Below are 12,371 nucleotides of genomic sequence, written 5' to 3'. Positions count from 1 at the left end.
CAACAAGACAAACTTAATATGCTAATTAGCATTATTAATTAATAATTTCCCATTATCCTATTGGTATAAATGCAATGTGCACTGCTACAGTGGTAAGCGTGTGTCAGTTGTAGAGCATGGCCTTGTAACGCAGGTTGGAGTTCATTCCCACAGGGACCAGGATGAAAATGTATGAACTTCAATTTGTAGTCGCTCTGGAGTAAGAGCGTCAGCTTAAATGACTGTAAATGTAATGTAATGGTAAATATTAAAATAAAAGCATATTCCAATTAAACAACACCCACCTCTGTCCATAGCTGCAGGAAGTAGGATAATTAAAACATTTAGCAAAATGAGGCTATTAAAAATTATTTCCCCTACATTAAATCACTCATGTCGAACAGACAAAAACTTTTTTTTATTTTTTAAATACTATCAGTCGTGCCAAAATTTTGAGAATGACACAATATTAATTTTCACAAAGTCTGCTGCCTCAGTTTGTATGATGGAAATTTGCATATACTCCAGAATGTTATGAAGAATGATCATCTGAATTGCAAAGTCCTATATTGCCATGCAATTAACTGAATCCCCCACTGCATTTCAGCCCTGCCAACAAAAGGACCAGCTGACATCATGTCAGTGATTTTCTCGTAACACAGGTGTGAGTGTTGACGAGGACAAGGCTGGAGATCACTCTATCATGCTGATTGAGTTTGAATACAGACTGGAAGCTTCAAAGGAGGTGGTGCTTGGAATAATTGTTCTTCCTCGTGTCAACCATGGTTACCTACAAGGAAACACCTTGCAGCAGGCAGGTGTGAGTGCATCTGCACGCACAGTGAGGCGAAGACTTTTGGAGGATGGCCTGGTGTCAAGAAGGCGGCAAAGAAGCCATTTCTCTCCAGGAAAACATCAGGGACAGACTGATATTCTTGCAAAAGGTACAGGGGACTGCTGAGACTGGGGTAAAGTCATTTTCTATGGTGAATCCCTTTCCGATTGTTTGGGGCATCCGGAAAAAAGCTTGTCCGGAGAAACGGTGAGCACTACCATCAGTCCTGTGTCATGCCAACAGTAAAGCATCCTGAGACCATTCATGTGTGGGGTTGCTTCTCAGCCAATGGAGTGGGCTCACTCACAATTTGCCTAAGACACAGCCATGATTAAAGAATGGTACCAAACATCCTCTGAGAGCAGCTTTCTCAACCATCCAGGAACAGTTTGGTGACGAACAATGCCTTTTCCAGCATGATGGAGCACCTTGCCATAAGGCAAAAGTGATAACTAAGTGGCTCGGGGAACAAAACATTGATATTTTGGGTCCATGCCAGGAAACTCCCCAGACGGTAATCCCATTGAGAACTTGTGGTCAACCTCAAAAGGCGGGTGGACAAACAAAACCCACAAGTTCTGACAAACTCTGAGCATTGATTATGCAAGAATGGCTGCCATCTGTCAGGATGTGGCCCAGAAGTTCATTGACAGCATGCCAGGGCAGATTGCAGAGGTCTTGAAAAAGAAGGGACAACACTGCAAATATTGACTCTTTGCATCAACTTCATTTAATTGTCAATAAAAGCCTTTGACACTTATGAAATGCTTGTAATTTATATTTCAGTATTCCATAGTAACATCTGACAAAATATTCTAAAGATACTGAGAGCAGCAACTTGTGGAAATTAATATTTGTATCATGCTCAAAACTTTTGGCCACGACTGTACACCAGAGAGCATAATTTTGCTAGAGGATCAATAGCTCTAAAAATTGCTGTGGATTAAGTTTCATCACAACCACTTACAGTCGGGAAGTGCAATTTGGGCAGCATGCGTGCCAAATATAGAACAGCTTGTTAAGTTGTAGCCATAGATATAATCCATAAAAGGACTTCGGAACTCTAACCCTGGCACTTCGACTGATAAATTCATGGGTTCACTAGCAATGGGCCAGTCCTGACTTGAATGGGAACTGCCTATCTATGGGTATACAGTATTCTACTGTATTCTAGTAATGCCACCCCGACATTGCTCATCCTAATATTTATATATTTCTTAATTCTATTCTTTAACTTTTAGATTTGTGTGTATGTTTGTGAATTGTTAGATACCACTGCACGTGTGGAGCTAGGAACAAGCTGATCCAAGGCTGATCCAACTTTGATGTAATGTCCTTAAAACATGCAAAATGAGGCTCATGAGTGTGTGTGGCCTCCACGTGCCTGTATGACCTCCACAACGCCTGGGCATGCTCCTGATGAGATGGGATGGTCTCCTGAGGGCTTCCTCCCAGACCTGGACTAAAGCATCCGCCAACTCCTGACAGTCGTGGTGCAACGCCACGTTGGTGGATGGAGCGAGACATGATGTCCAGATGTGCTCAATTGGATTCAGGTCTGGGACGGGCGGGCAGCCATAGCATCAAGACTTCTTCTTGCAGGAACTGCGGACACACTCCAGCCACATGAGGTCTAGCATTGTCTTGCATTAGGAGGAACCCAGGGCAACCGCACCAGCATATGGTCTCACAAGGGGTCTGAGATCTCATCTCGGTACCTAATGGCAGTCAGGCTACCTCTGCGAGCACATGGAGGCTGTGCGGCCCCCAAAGAAATACCACCCCACACCATGACTGACCCACCACCAAACCGGTCATGCTGGAGGATGTTGCAGGCAGCAGAACGTTCTCCACGGCGTCTCCAGACTCTGTCACGTCTGTCACATGTGCTCATGTGCTCAGTGTGAACCTGCTTTCATCTGTGAATTTGCCAATCTTGGTGTCTCTGGCAAATGCCAAACGTCCTGCCACGTGTGTTGGCTGTAAGTACAACCCCCACCTGTGGACGTCGGGCCCTCATCACCACCATCATGGAGTCTGTTTCTGACCGTTTGAGCAGACACGTGCACATTTGTGGCTGGTGGAGGTCATTTTGCAGGGCTCTGGCATGGCTCCTCCTTGCACAAGGCGGAGGTGCGGTCCTGCTGTTGGGTTGTTGCCTCCTACGGCCTCCTCCACGTCTCCTGATGTACTGGCCTCTCCTGGTAGCGCCTACATGCTCTGGACACTACGCTGACAGACACAGCAAACCTTCTGCCACAGCTCGCATTGATGTGCCATCCTGGATGAGCTGCACTACCTGAGCCACTTGTGGGTGTGTAGAACTCCGTCTCATGCTACCACTAGAGTGAAAGCACCGCCACATTCAAAAGTGACCAAACTCAGCCAGGAAGCTGAACTGAGAAGTGGTCTGTGGTCACCACCTGCAGAACCACTCCTTTATTGGGGGTGTCTTGCTAATTGCCTCTAATTTCCACCTGTTGTCTATTCCATTTGCACAACAGCATGTGAAATTTATTGTCAATCAGTGTTGCTTCCTAAGTGGACAGTTTGATTTCACAGAAGTGTGATTGACTTGGAGTTACATTGTGTTGTTTAAGTGTTCCCTTTATTTTTTTGAGCAGTGTATATTTAGATAGATATGTCGGCGTCATGTTACAACCCACCAACATGCATTTCTTTATCCTTGTAAGACAGGGTACTGCGTCTGCTATACAGATATACACGTACAGAAGGAGGCTAATTCATATTTTTTTTTATCAGATACTTTTTTAATAAAGATTAGCATTATATTGTTTGATTATAGGAGTAACMCTGGTACGCCTAAAACATTCTTCCTCACCTCAGGTTAAACTGCAAAAGGCCAATAATCAAATCAAATTTTATTTGTCACATACACATGTTTAGCAGATGTTATTGTGGGTGTAGCAAAATACTTGTGTTTCTAGCTCAAACAGTGCAGTAATATCTAACAATTCACAACAATATACACAACCTAAATGTAAAGGATATTATTATGTATTAGGATAGGCAATGTCGGAGTGGCATAGACTAAAATACAGTAGAATATTATACAGTATATACATATGAGATGAGTAAAGCAAAAATATGTAAGCATTATAAGTGACTAGTGTTCCATTATTAAAGTGGCCGGTGATTTCAAGTCTATGTATATGGGCCAGCAGCCTCTAAGGTGCAGGGTTACGTAACCGGGTGGAAGCCGCCTAYCTATTTAACAGTCTGATGGCCTTGAGATAGAAGCTGTTTTTCAGTCTCTCGGTGCCAGCTTTGATGCACCTGTACTGACCTCGCCTTCTGGATGATAGTGGGGTGAGTGGTTGTTGTCCTTGATTATCTTTTTGGCCTTRCTGTGTTATCGGGTGCTGTAGGTGTCCTGGAGGGCAGGTAGTTTGCCCCCYGTGATGCGTTGGGCAGACCGCACCACCCTCTGGAGAACCCTGCATTTTCGGGTGGTGCAGTTGCCGTACCAGGCGGTGATACAGCCCGACAAGATGCTCTCAATTGTGCATCTGTAAAAGTTTGAGGGTTTTAGGTGCCAAGCTGTTGCACTGTTGTGCCTTCCTCACTTCACTGTCTGTGTGGGTGGACCATTTCAGATCGTCAGTGATGTGTACGCCAAAGAACTTCAAGCTTTTCATCTGCTCCACTGCAGTCCCTTCGACGTGGATAGGGGCGTGCTCCCTCTGCTGTTTCCTGAAGTCCACGATCAGCTCCTTTGTTTTATCGACATTGAGGTAGAGGTTATTTTCCTGTCACCACACTCCCAGGGCTATCACCTCCTCTCTGATGGCTCGTTATTGTTGGTAATCAGGCTGTTGTGTCGTCTGCAAACTTGATGATTGAGTTGGAGGCATGCGTGGCCACGCAGTCATGGGTGAACAGGGAGTACAGGAGGGGGCTGACCCTTGTGGGGCCCCTGTGTTGATGATCAGCGAAGGGGAGGTGTTGTTTCCTACCTTCYCCACCTGGTGGCAGCCCGTCAGTCAAGGACCCAGTTGCAKAGGGCAGGGTTCAGACCCAGGGCCCCGAGCTTAGTGATGAGCTTGGATACTATGGTGTTGAAGGCTGAGCTATAGTCAATGAACAGCATTCTTACATAGGTATTCCTCTTGTCCAGATGGGATAGGGCAGTTTACAGTGCGATGGCGATGGCATCGTCTGTGGATCTATTGGGGCGGTAAGCAAATTGAAGTGGGTCTAGGGTGTCAGGTAAGGTAGAGGTGATATGATCCTTAACTAGCCTCTCAAAGCACTTCATGATGACAGAAGTGAGTGCTACGGGGTGATAGTCATTTAATTGAATTACCTTTTCTTTCTTGGGTACAGGAACAATGGTGGACATCTTGAAGAAAGTGGGGACAGGAGACTGGGATAGGGAGAGATTGAATATGTGCGTAAACACCCCAGCCAGCTGGTCTGCGCATGCTCTGAGGACGCAGCTAGGGATGTCYTCTGGACCGGCAGCATTGAGAGGGTTAACACGCTTAAATGTCTTACTCACATCGGCCACGGAGAAGGAAAGCCAACAGTATTTGGTGACGGGCTGRGTCGGTGGCACTGTGTTATCCTCAAAGCGGGCGAAGAAGGTGTTTAGCTTGTACGGAAGRAAGACGTCGGTGTCCACGGCGTGGCTGGTTTTCCCTTTGTAGTCTGGGATTGTCTGTATACCCTTCTACATACGTCTCATGTCTGAGCCGTTGAATTGGAACTCCACTTTGTCTCTATACTGGCGTTTTGCCTTTTTGATTGCCTAACAGAGGGAATAACTACACTGTTTGTATTTGGTCATGTTTCCAGTCGCCTTGCCATGATTAAATGCGGTGGTACGTGCTTTCAGTTTTGCGCAAATTCTGCCATCAATCCACAGTTTCTGGTTAGGGAAGGTTTTAATAGTCACAGTGAGAACAACATCTCCTATTCACTTCCTTATAAACTCGCTCATCGAGTCAGCTTATACGTCAATGTTAATTGTCTGAGGCTATCCGGAACATATCCCAGTCCACGTGATCGTAGCAATCTTGAAGCGTGGAATCCGATTGGTCAGACCAGCATTGGATAGATCTAAMCACGGGCGCTTCCTGTTTTAGTTTCTGRCTATAAGAGGGGAACAACAAGATGGAGTCATGGTCAGATTTGCCAAAAGGAGGGCAGGGGAGGGCCTTGTATGCATCGCGGAAGTTCGAGTAGCAGTGGTCGAGTGTGTTACTCGCTCGTGTAATCCCGGAAATCTCTGTGGAAAGCAACTCTTGCCCTAATTTCGTTGACTTTGTTAACTAGGGACTGGACATTAGCGAGTAATATACTCGGAAGCGGTTTGTGGTGTGCGCGCATCCGAWCCCTCACTAGAAGACKGCTCCGGCACCCTCTCCTCCGACGGCGTTGTTTTGGGTCGGGATCTGGAATCAGTTCAAATACCCTGGGAGGTGCAGACAAAGGATCCCCTTTGGGAAAGTTGTATTCCTGGTCATAGTGCTGGTTGTGCTGGTAACTCTCTGATATCCAATAGTTCTTCCCGGCTATACGTAATAACACTTAAGGTTTTCTGGGCTAACAATGTAAGAAATAATACATAAAAAAACAAAATACTGCACAGTTTCCTAAGGGCTTGAAGCGAAGCTACCATCTCTATCTGCGCCATCTTGTCAAAGACTTGATAAGTGGTGTGATGCAGATACATTTATTCAAAAGAGAATAATGACAAAAATATTGAGAGGAAGTTGATGCTATTGTACATTCATTATTTTAAGTAGTAAACCCAAACTAATCCCGTCTTAGCCTCTCTCTTTCCTCTACATTTCCCAGGGAGCACAAATACTGCAACACAGTGACAATAAGTCAAGACTATTGACACACCCAGGACATTGACAAGTCTAAACAACATTTTTTTTAACTCCATAAAGCACTACATATATTTAAAATAAAATAAGAAAACATTAACAAATCACTAAACARAAACAACTGCTGGGAAAAGCTAAATGAAAAATGCAGACTAGAGACACCACCCAAAAACAATTATAATAGTACCCTTCGTAAATGAATGTCTTGACTACATCCTGATTTCCAAGGGACAAGCATTTTACACTAAACCAGCGGCATCAAAAAGGATCAGTCCCCATTTTGTATCTCCATGAGTACAAGGAAATACAATGGACAAGAAAATGTAGAGACGTGCAGTAATTCTAGCTACACTTGCAGGACTTAACAATCATATTGGACAACTGCTCCACCTGTGAAAAAAAAGTACATTCAATGGATAGACATTATAAATAAGTATTCAAACCCAGCAGCTGTGTTGACTATGATTTCAATTCGGTGAGGATGTTATGAGAGTTTAATTTGATACTAACTATACAGTATTTACTGACCTTGTGTTGTCTCCCCACATAATAGATAATGGGTAGGGGCTCCAAGACCTGTGGAACACAGCAGGGTTGGGCAGAGGCTCCGGGGTTGTGGTGCTTATACAGAGCCAGTACCTGTGGTTGGGTAAACAACACTAGATATCTCACTGAACAGACCATCTCCCCCCGTGGCTATACAGCGTCTGATTACTGAACACCCCAACTGTAACAATAGGGCCGTCTAWAGAAACATGACTGGTAGCATTACCTGGGAATACTTGTTTTCTGTGTTCCATATATAGGTGCAGGGGCCGATGCAGTAYTTAGCAAAATAGCCCGTGGGTTCATGGATCCACTTCCAGCCCAGGTCCTTACGGAAGTCAATGTAAAGTCTTCGCACACAGCAACTCTCCGATTTACTGGGGGATACACACACCTGTGAGTTATACACCTTATTTCTTACAAATGGGGAGTTAACAGGGCGCTAACAGGGAGCTAACAGGGCGTTAAGAGGGTGTTAACAGGGCCTCTAAGTYGGTCTACAGTATATCTATCTGCCAAAAGAGATTAACTTTGTTAGTACACATTTAAGAGACATGAATTGATCATTCTAAATGTGCTCTTGGACCAGTGGAATAAAGGATAGTCTCACTCTGAGCAGATCTCTTCAGTAGTGGTTTGTCGTTTCTTCCGAGAGCTAAGCTGGCTGTGGCGTTCCACAGGAAMTGACATCAGTAAAATGTGAGGCTTTGATGGCATTTTCATGGCTAGTGTTTCTGTATCTCCCCTCAGCTTGTTCATCCCTATCGTATAAAACATTGACACCTGTCAGGCAAGAGATTCACAGTGGAGGTTTTGGCAGAAAACGTATGGCTCGAGTTGATTTCAATACAGTGAATGGAGTAAACTGCAAATACCTGATATTTCGAAGAGGAATTCCTCCATTGTTTTCCCACAATCACAAGGCAACTTCAATTGGAATCCCTGCTCCTCTCCTGTGAAGTGTTGCACAAATACTAATATAATGGTGTATCAAACTTATTTTTAAACCTGAAGGAATAGGTATACTGTTTTAGGTGTAAAAGTCTGATGGACAGTTCTTTCACATGCTTTGTCACTTCAATCAGACACAGATTTGTAACAGGATATGATTGTCTGTATTGCAACATACTGTTTGTGTTATGTAATTATATCTACAACCGTAAAGAAAATTGTAACTTACCAGCCCCTTGCAGCCACTCATTCAGAGTCTGTGTAACATCAAAGGACACCCAGCGATTGGCCCATTCCTTGGAGACAAAATGGGACTTCAGGTAACGTGCCTTATCTCCAACTCCTCTGTAGAGTTCCAGCCTCTGCTCAATGCCATCGGTCATGCCACGGTTCTTGATGAGGAGACGGAGCTCAGCTTGAGAGAGCAGTCGATCAGTCCCCAGTACTGACCGCATCTCAGACATGTTGAAGAGCATCTGGTGCTTACTGGTGTTCTCACCTTGGAAAGGAGAGTCAATATGATTTTTTGTACTTTCTAKTACTGGACCTGTCAGTGCGGGAGAGGGGGTATAGAGAAAGAAAGAGAAACCGAAAGAGAAGCTGCATTTTACCATAGTACTGGTAATAAAACTATTGTGGATAGCTTCTGTTATATAAAGGCACTCTCAGAGAGAGGCGAATGCAGTTTCAGGTTTGGCCTCAAATGCTATCTGCCGGAGCCAAAATTACCCCTGTGAGTCTGTAACAATAATTACACATTGACAGGGACGCTGAGGAAGTGAGGCTCTGCTCTGGAAGCTAGATCACACCATGCTGCTGTATTACAATAAACCAACGGCATCAAAAAGGATCTAATCAGAGGGCACGGTCCTGAGAGATTCTGGCGCAAACCTAACCTGCTCAGAGTTACTGCCTGGACAACAAGTTTACACTGTAGCGATGTATACTGTCTTTTAGAAAAAAAGGGGGAAGGACCCAGCAAAGGGAAGGAAACATCTGGTAGGGAGAGGTAAAAGGTTGACGCAGGCCGTGGTTTTACACACAGCAGACAGGGCCATTGCAGTCAGTTCAGTAAACCAATGGAAGAAACACCCATTTTCAGTCAACAACCTTATCTAAAGGACATAATTATACAAATGTACACCCTAAAAATGATCCGCCAACTGCAGTTTATGCATTTGCTCAGTCATAAACTACAGCACCACTTCAAATGTATCTTATTCACGACATGCGACAAGGTTGAAATAGCCTTAATAATAATTTGCATGTCTACCAAACCTCTCTGCATCATCCTGCGCTCCTCAATCCASGGTGGTGAAAAGTTAGACAGATGCTACATGGTATACAGAGATAGCAGCCCTTTTATTTTTGAGGGCAGAACCGGAGTCATTTAACAGCACGTACTAAGTCAAGTGTTCCTTCCTGCCAGCTATTCAGATAACCAGAATAAGCACACAGTAATCAGTCAGAGGAAACCACTGGCCCCATCCATCTGTCTTACCCTCCACATTGTAAGTGACAATATGGTCTAATGTTATTTCACTCCAAATATGGGTGCGATGATCAAAGATTATGACAACAAGCAAAATATATACAATGCCTACTTTTTTGCATTGCTATGCAATTACCATGGTGAAGACCTGTGGTTAGCTAGGATTTATATCTTAAATCGACCTTTGAAGATCCCCCTACACACATCAACCATTTAACACGCCTATACTTGACTGAAGTGAGGCTAGAGAAGCATCCACTTTAACTTGACAAGCCAGAGCCTGTGTAAGCAGCAGGATGTGTGTGCATGTAGACAGCATGCATGGATATATCTACTCACTTTGTTTCATGTTGAACTTGTGGACCTCCTTTGCAAAGTATGCCTCCTCCTCTGCATCCGGATTAGGCGGTATGTACGTGTGCACCTGCTCCTCACTCAGCTCCACTGTGCTGTTGTAGATGGACATCAGGGAAGCTGGGACCTCCTCAGTGTCTCCCTCCTGGTCAATCTCTGGCTCCTTGGGCAGCCGCAGCTTGCTCAYTATCTGTCCACGGATGGCCTCAATACGTTTCCTCTTCACCAGCTCCAAGTCCAGAGACTTACAGGTGGACATGGTGTCACTCCGGCACACATATTCCAACATCAATAAGGCAGTCAGCATCAAACACACTGCCCTCATTGCACACTGTAAAGAGGAACTATGTCTATGACAGCAGGCTTTCAGAGTTGACTATTATGTGGATTTACCGTCCTGTTTGAGCCTGTTGCATGAGCTGATTTCAATGTACTTCTCCTGCTGCTGTCACAACAACCCAGGAGGCTTCAGTATCTCAAGTTGAGCTCCTCAGAGACTGGTGCTAGCTCTTGAGCCGAGGTCAGATCCCGGACTAGAACCACATAGAGTTCACCACCAAAAGAGCTCAGCCTAAACTGAGTCACTGTCTCGCTGGCATGGTGCCTCACAGACTCTCACAGTGCTCCCTAGAGGCCGTCTCAATTCATGAATGAATGAACTACAGCACATCACCACATTACTCCCCGTGCCTGGGACCCAATTTAAAATAACAAACAAGCTCTTAGGAGACTGAACTGAGATTTGGAAAGTAACAGAGGAAAATCTCAATGAAAATTGTCAAGCTGTCTCAACTGTCTTCCCAACTCTCTATAAAAATGTGTTTATGTTAAAATCAGTTAACAAATTGTTTTGGCAAATGTGACAGTCTCTTCCTACAACGTTATTGAATATAAGTTTTAGTCAGCTGACTCACTTCTTTCATCAGATAAACTGCTTCAGACTAAGCCAAAGCAAAGGGCAATATCATTAGTCTAGAAGAGCACAATATTGACAAATGTAAATGTATAAACCAGTTCTACATAAATACATGCACACAAAATACCGTATTGCATAAAGCACAAGAAATGTTGTAAAAAAACGTWAAAAAACTTCCTAGCTTCAATTACTTAACCATTTAAAATGTTCCAAGACCGATGCTGTGTCATTCACTAGATGCACTTTCCCATGCTAAACTTGAGAGAACACTCAAGACAGAGGTCCACCACAAAAAAAATGAAAGAGCAGAGTAGACATCATAACAGCGTCATCTAACTCACCCACACAGTTACAGCTCAGGCCCGCCTCCTTCTCTTTCTCTAGTCTACTATATCCAGATCCAGTCAATTAAAACGTTTCAGACTAAGACAAAGATATAAGAAAAAAACAATACACCGTAGAAAACCATCTACCCTATTAGACCCTAGAGTTGTTCGTTTTAGCAGCCATCATCAGCCACTGATCTTTTCATTCCAGTTCCTGTTGCTTTTCTGTCTAGTTCCTGCCCTCTTGCACTAAAACAGTATGAAGCTCTAAGTCCAGGAAGTGAGCAGCATTSTGAAACATCTGCCATTTCAAAGTACAGGGTTGCTGTTTCCTTTAACTTTGCCGGAAGGCAAGACATGTAAGAACTTAAATCAAATCAAATTGTATTTGTCACATGCGCCGAATACAATAGGTGTAGACCTTACAGTGAAATTCTTACTTACAAGCCCTCAACCAACAATGCAGTTAAGAAAAATACKAAAAAAAAGGAAGAAATAAAAGTAACAAATAATTAAAGAGCAGCAGTAAAATAACAATAGCGAGGCTATATATAAGGGGTACCGGTACAGAGTTAATGTGCAGGGGCACCGGTTAGTTGAGGTAATATGTACATGGAGGTAGAGTTAAAGTGACTATGCATAGATAATAAACAGAGAGTAGCAGCAGCGAAAAAAAGGGGGGGGGGGCAATGCAAATAGTCTGAGTGGCCATTTGATTAGACGTTCAGGAGTCTTATGGCTTGGGGGTAGAAGCTGTTTAGAATCCTCTTGGACCTAGACTTGGCGCTCCGAGGATCACCGTGGCGGATGTGTTGTTACCTACCCTTACCCCCTGGGGGCGGCTCGTCAGGAAGTCCATGATCCAGGTGCAGAGGGAGGTGTTTAGTCCCAGGGTCCTTAGCTTAGTGATGAGCTTTGAGGGCACTATGGTGTTGAACGCTGAGCTGTAGTCAATGAATAGCATTTTCACATAGGTGTTAATTTTGTCCAGGTGTGAAAGGGCAGTGTGGAGTGCAATAGAGATTGCATCATCTGTGGATCTGTTGGGGCGGTATGCAAATTGGAGTGGGTCTAGGGTTTCTGGGATAATGGTGTTGATGTGAGCCATGACCAG

The 12,371-nt window shown here is 44.2% G+C and overlaps 1 protein-coding gene across 2 annotated transcripts; it reads right to left on the bottom strand.

Annotated features, from left to right (window-relative positions):
* Positions 1-6,496: 6,496 nt before the first annotated feature.
* Positions 6,497-11,514, bottom strand: LOC111964258 (transforming growth factor beta-1 proprotein). 2 transcript variants are annotated; one of them, XM_023988080.2, is made up of 7 exons: positions 10,001-11,514; positions 8,399-8,668; positions 8,094-8,192; positions 7,829-7,979; positions 7,445-7,595; positions 7,201-7,311; positions 6,497-7,062 (listed from the first exon to the last, which is right to left on the bottom strand). In XM_023988080.2, the coding sequence occupies exons 1-7, from the start codon at positions 10,338-10,340 to the stop codon at positions 7,015-7,017; spliced, it is 1,170 nt and encodes a 389-aa protein (XP_023843848.1). In that variant the 5' UTR covers positions 10,341-11,514; the 3' UTR covers positions 6,497-7,014. The 2 variants fall into 2 exon arrangements, with proteins under 2 accessions (XP_023843848.1, XP_023843849.1); XM_023988081.2 differs by having other exon boundaries at positions 8,094-8,171; positions 10,001-11,512.
* Positions 11,515-12,371: the final 857 nt, after the last annotated feature.

This window comes from Salvelinus sp. IW2-2015, linkage group LG5, assembly GCF_002910315.2.
Source record: "Salvelinus sp. IW2-2015 linkage group LG5, ASM291031v2, whole genome shotgun sequence".
Classification (NCBI taxonomy): Eukaryota; Metazoa; Chordata; class Actinopteri; order Salmoniformes; family Salmonidae; genus Salvelinus; species Salvelinus sp. IW2-2015.
The sequence above is the reverse complement of the archived record's forward strand: the minus strand, read 5'-3'. Positions and strand labels throughout refer to the sequence as shown.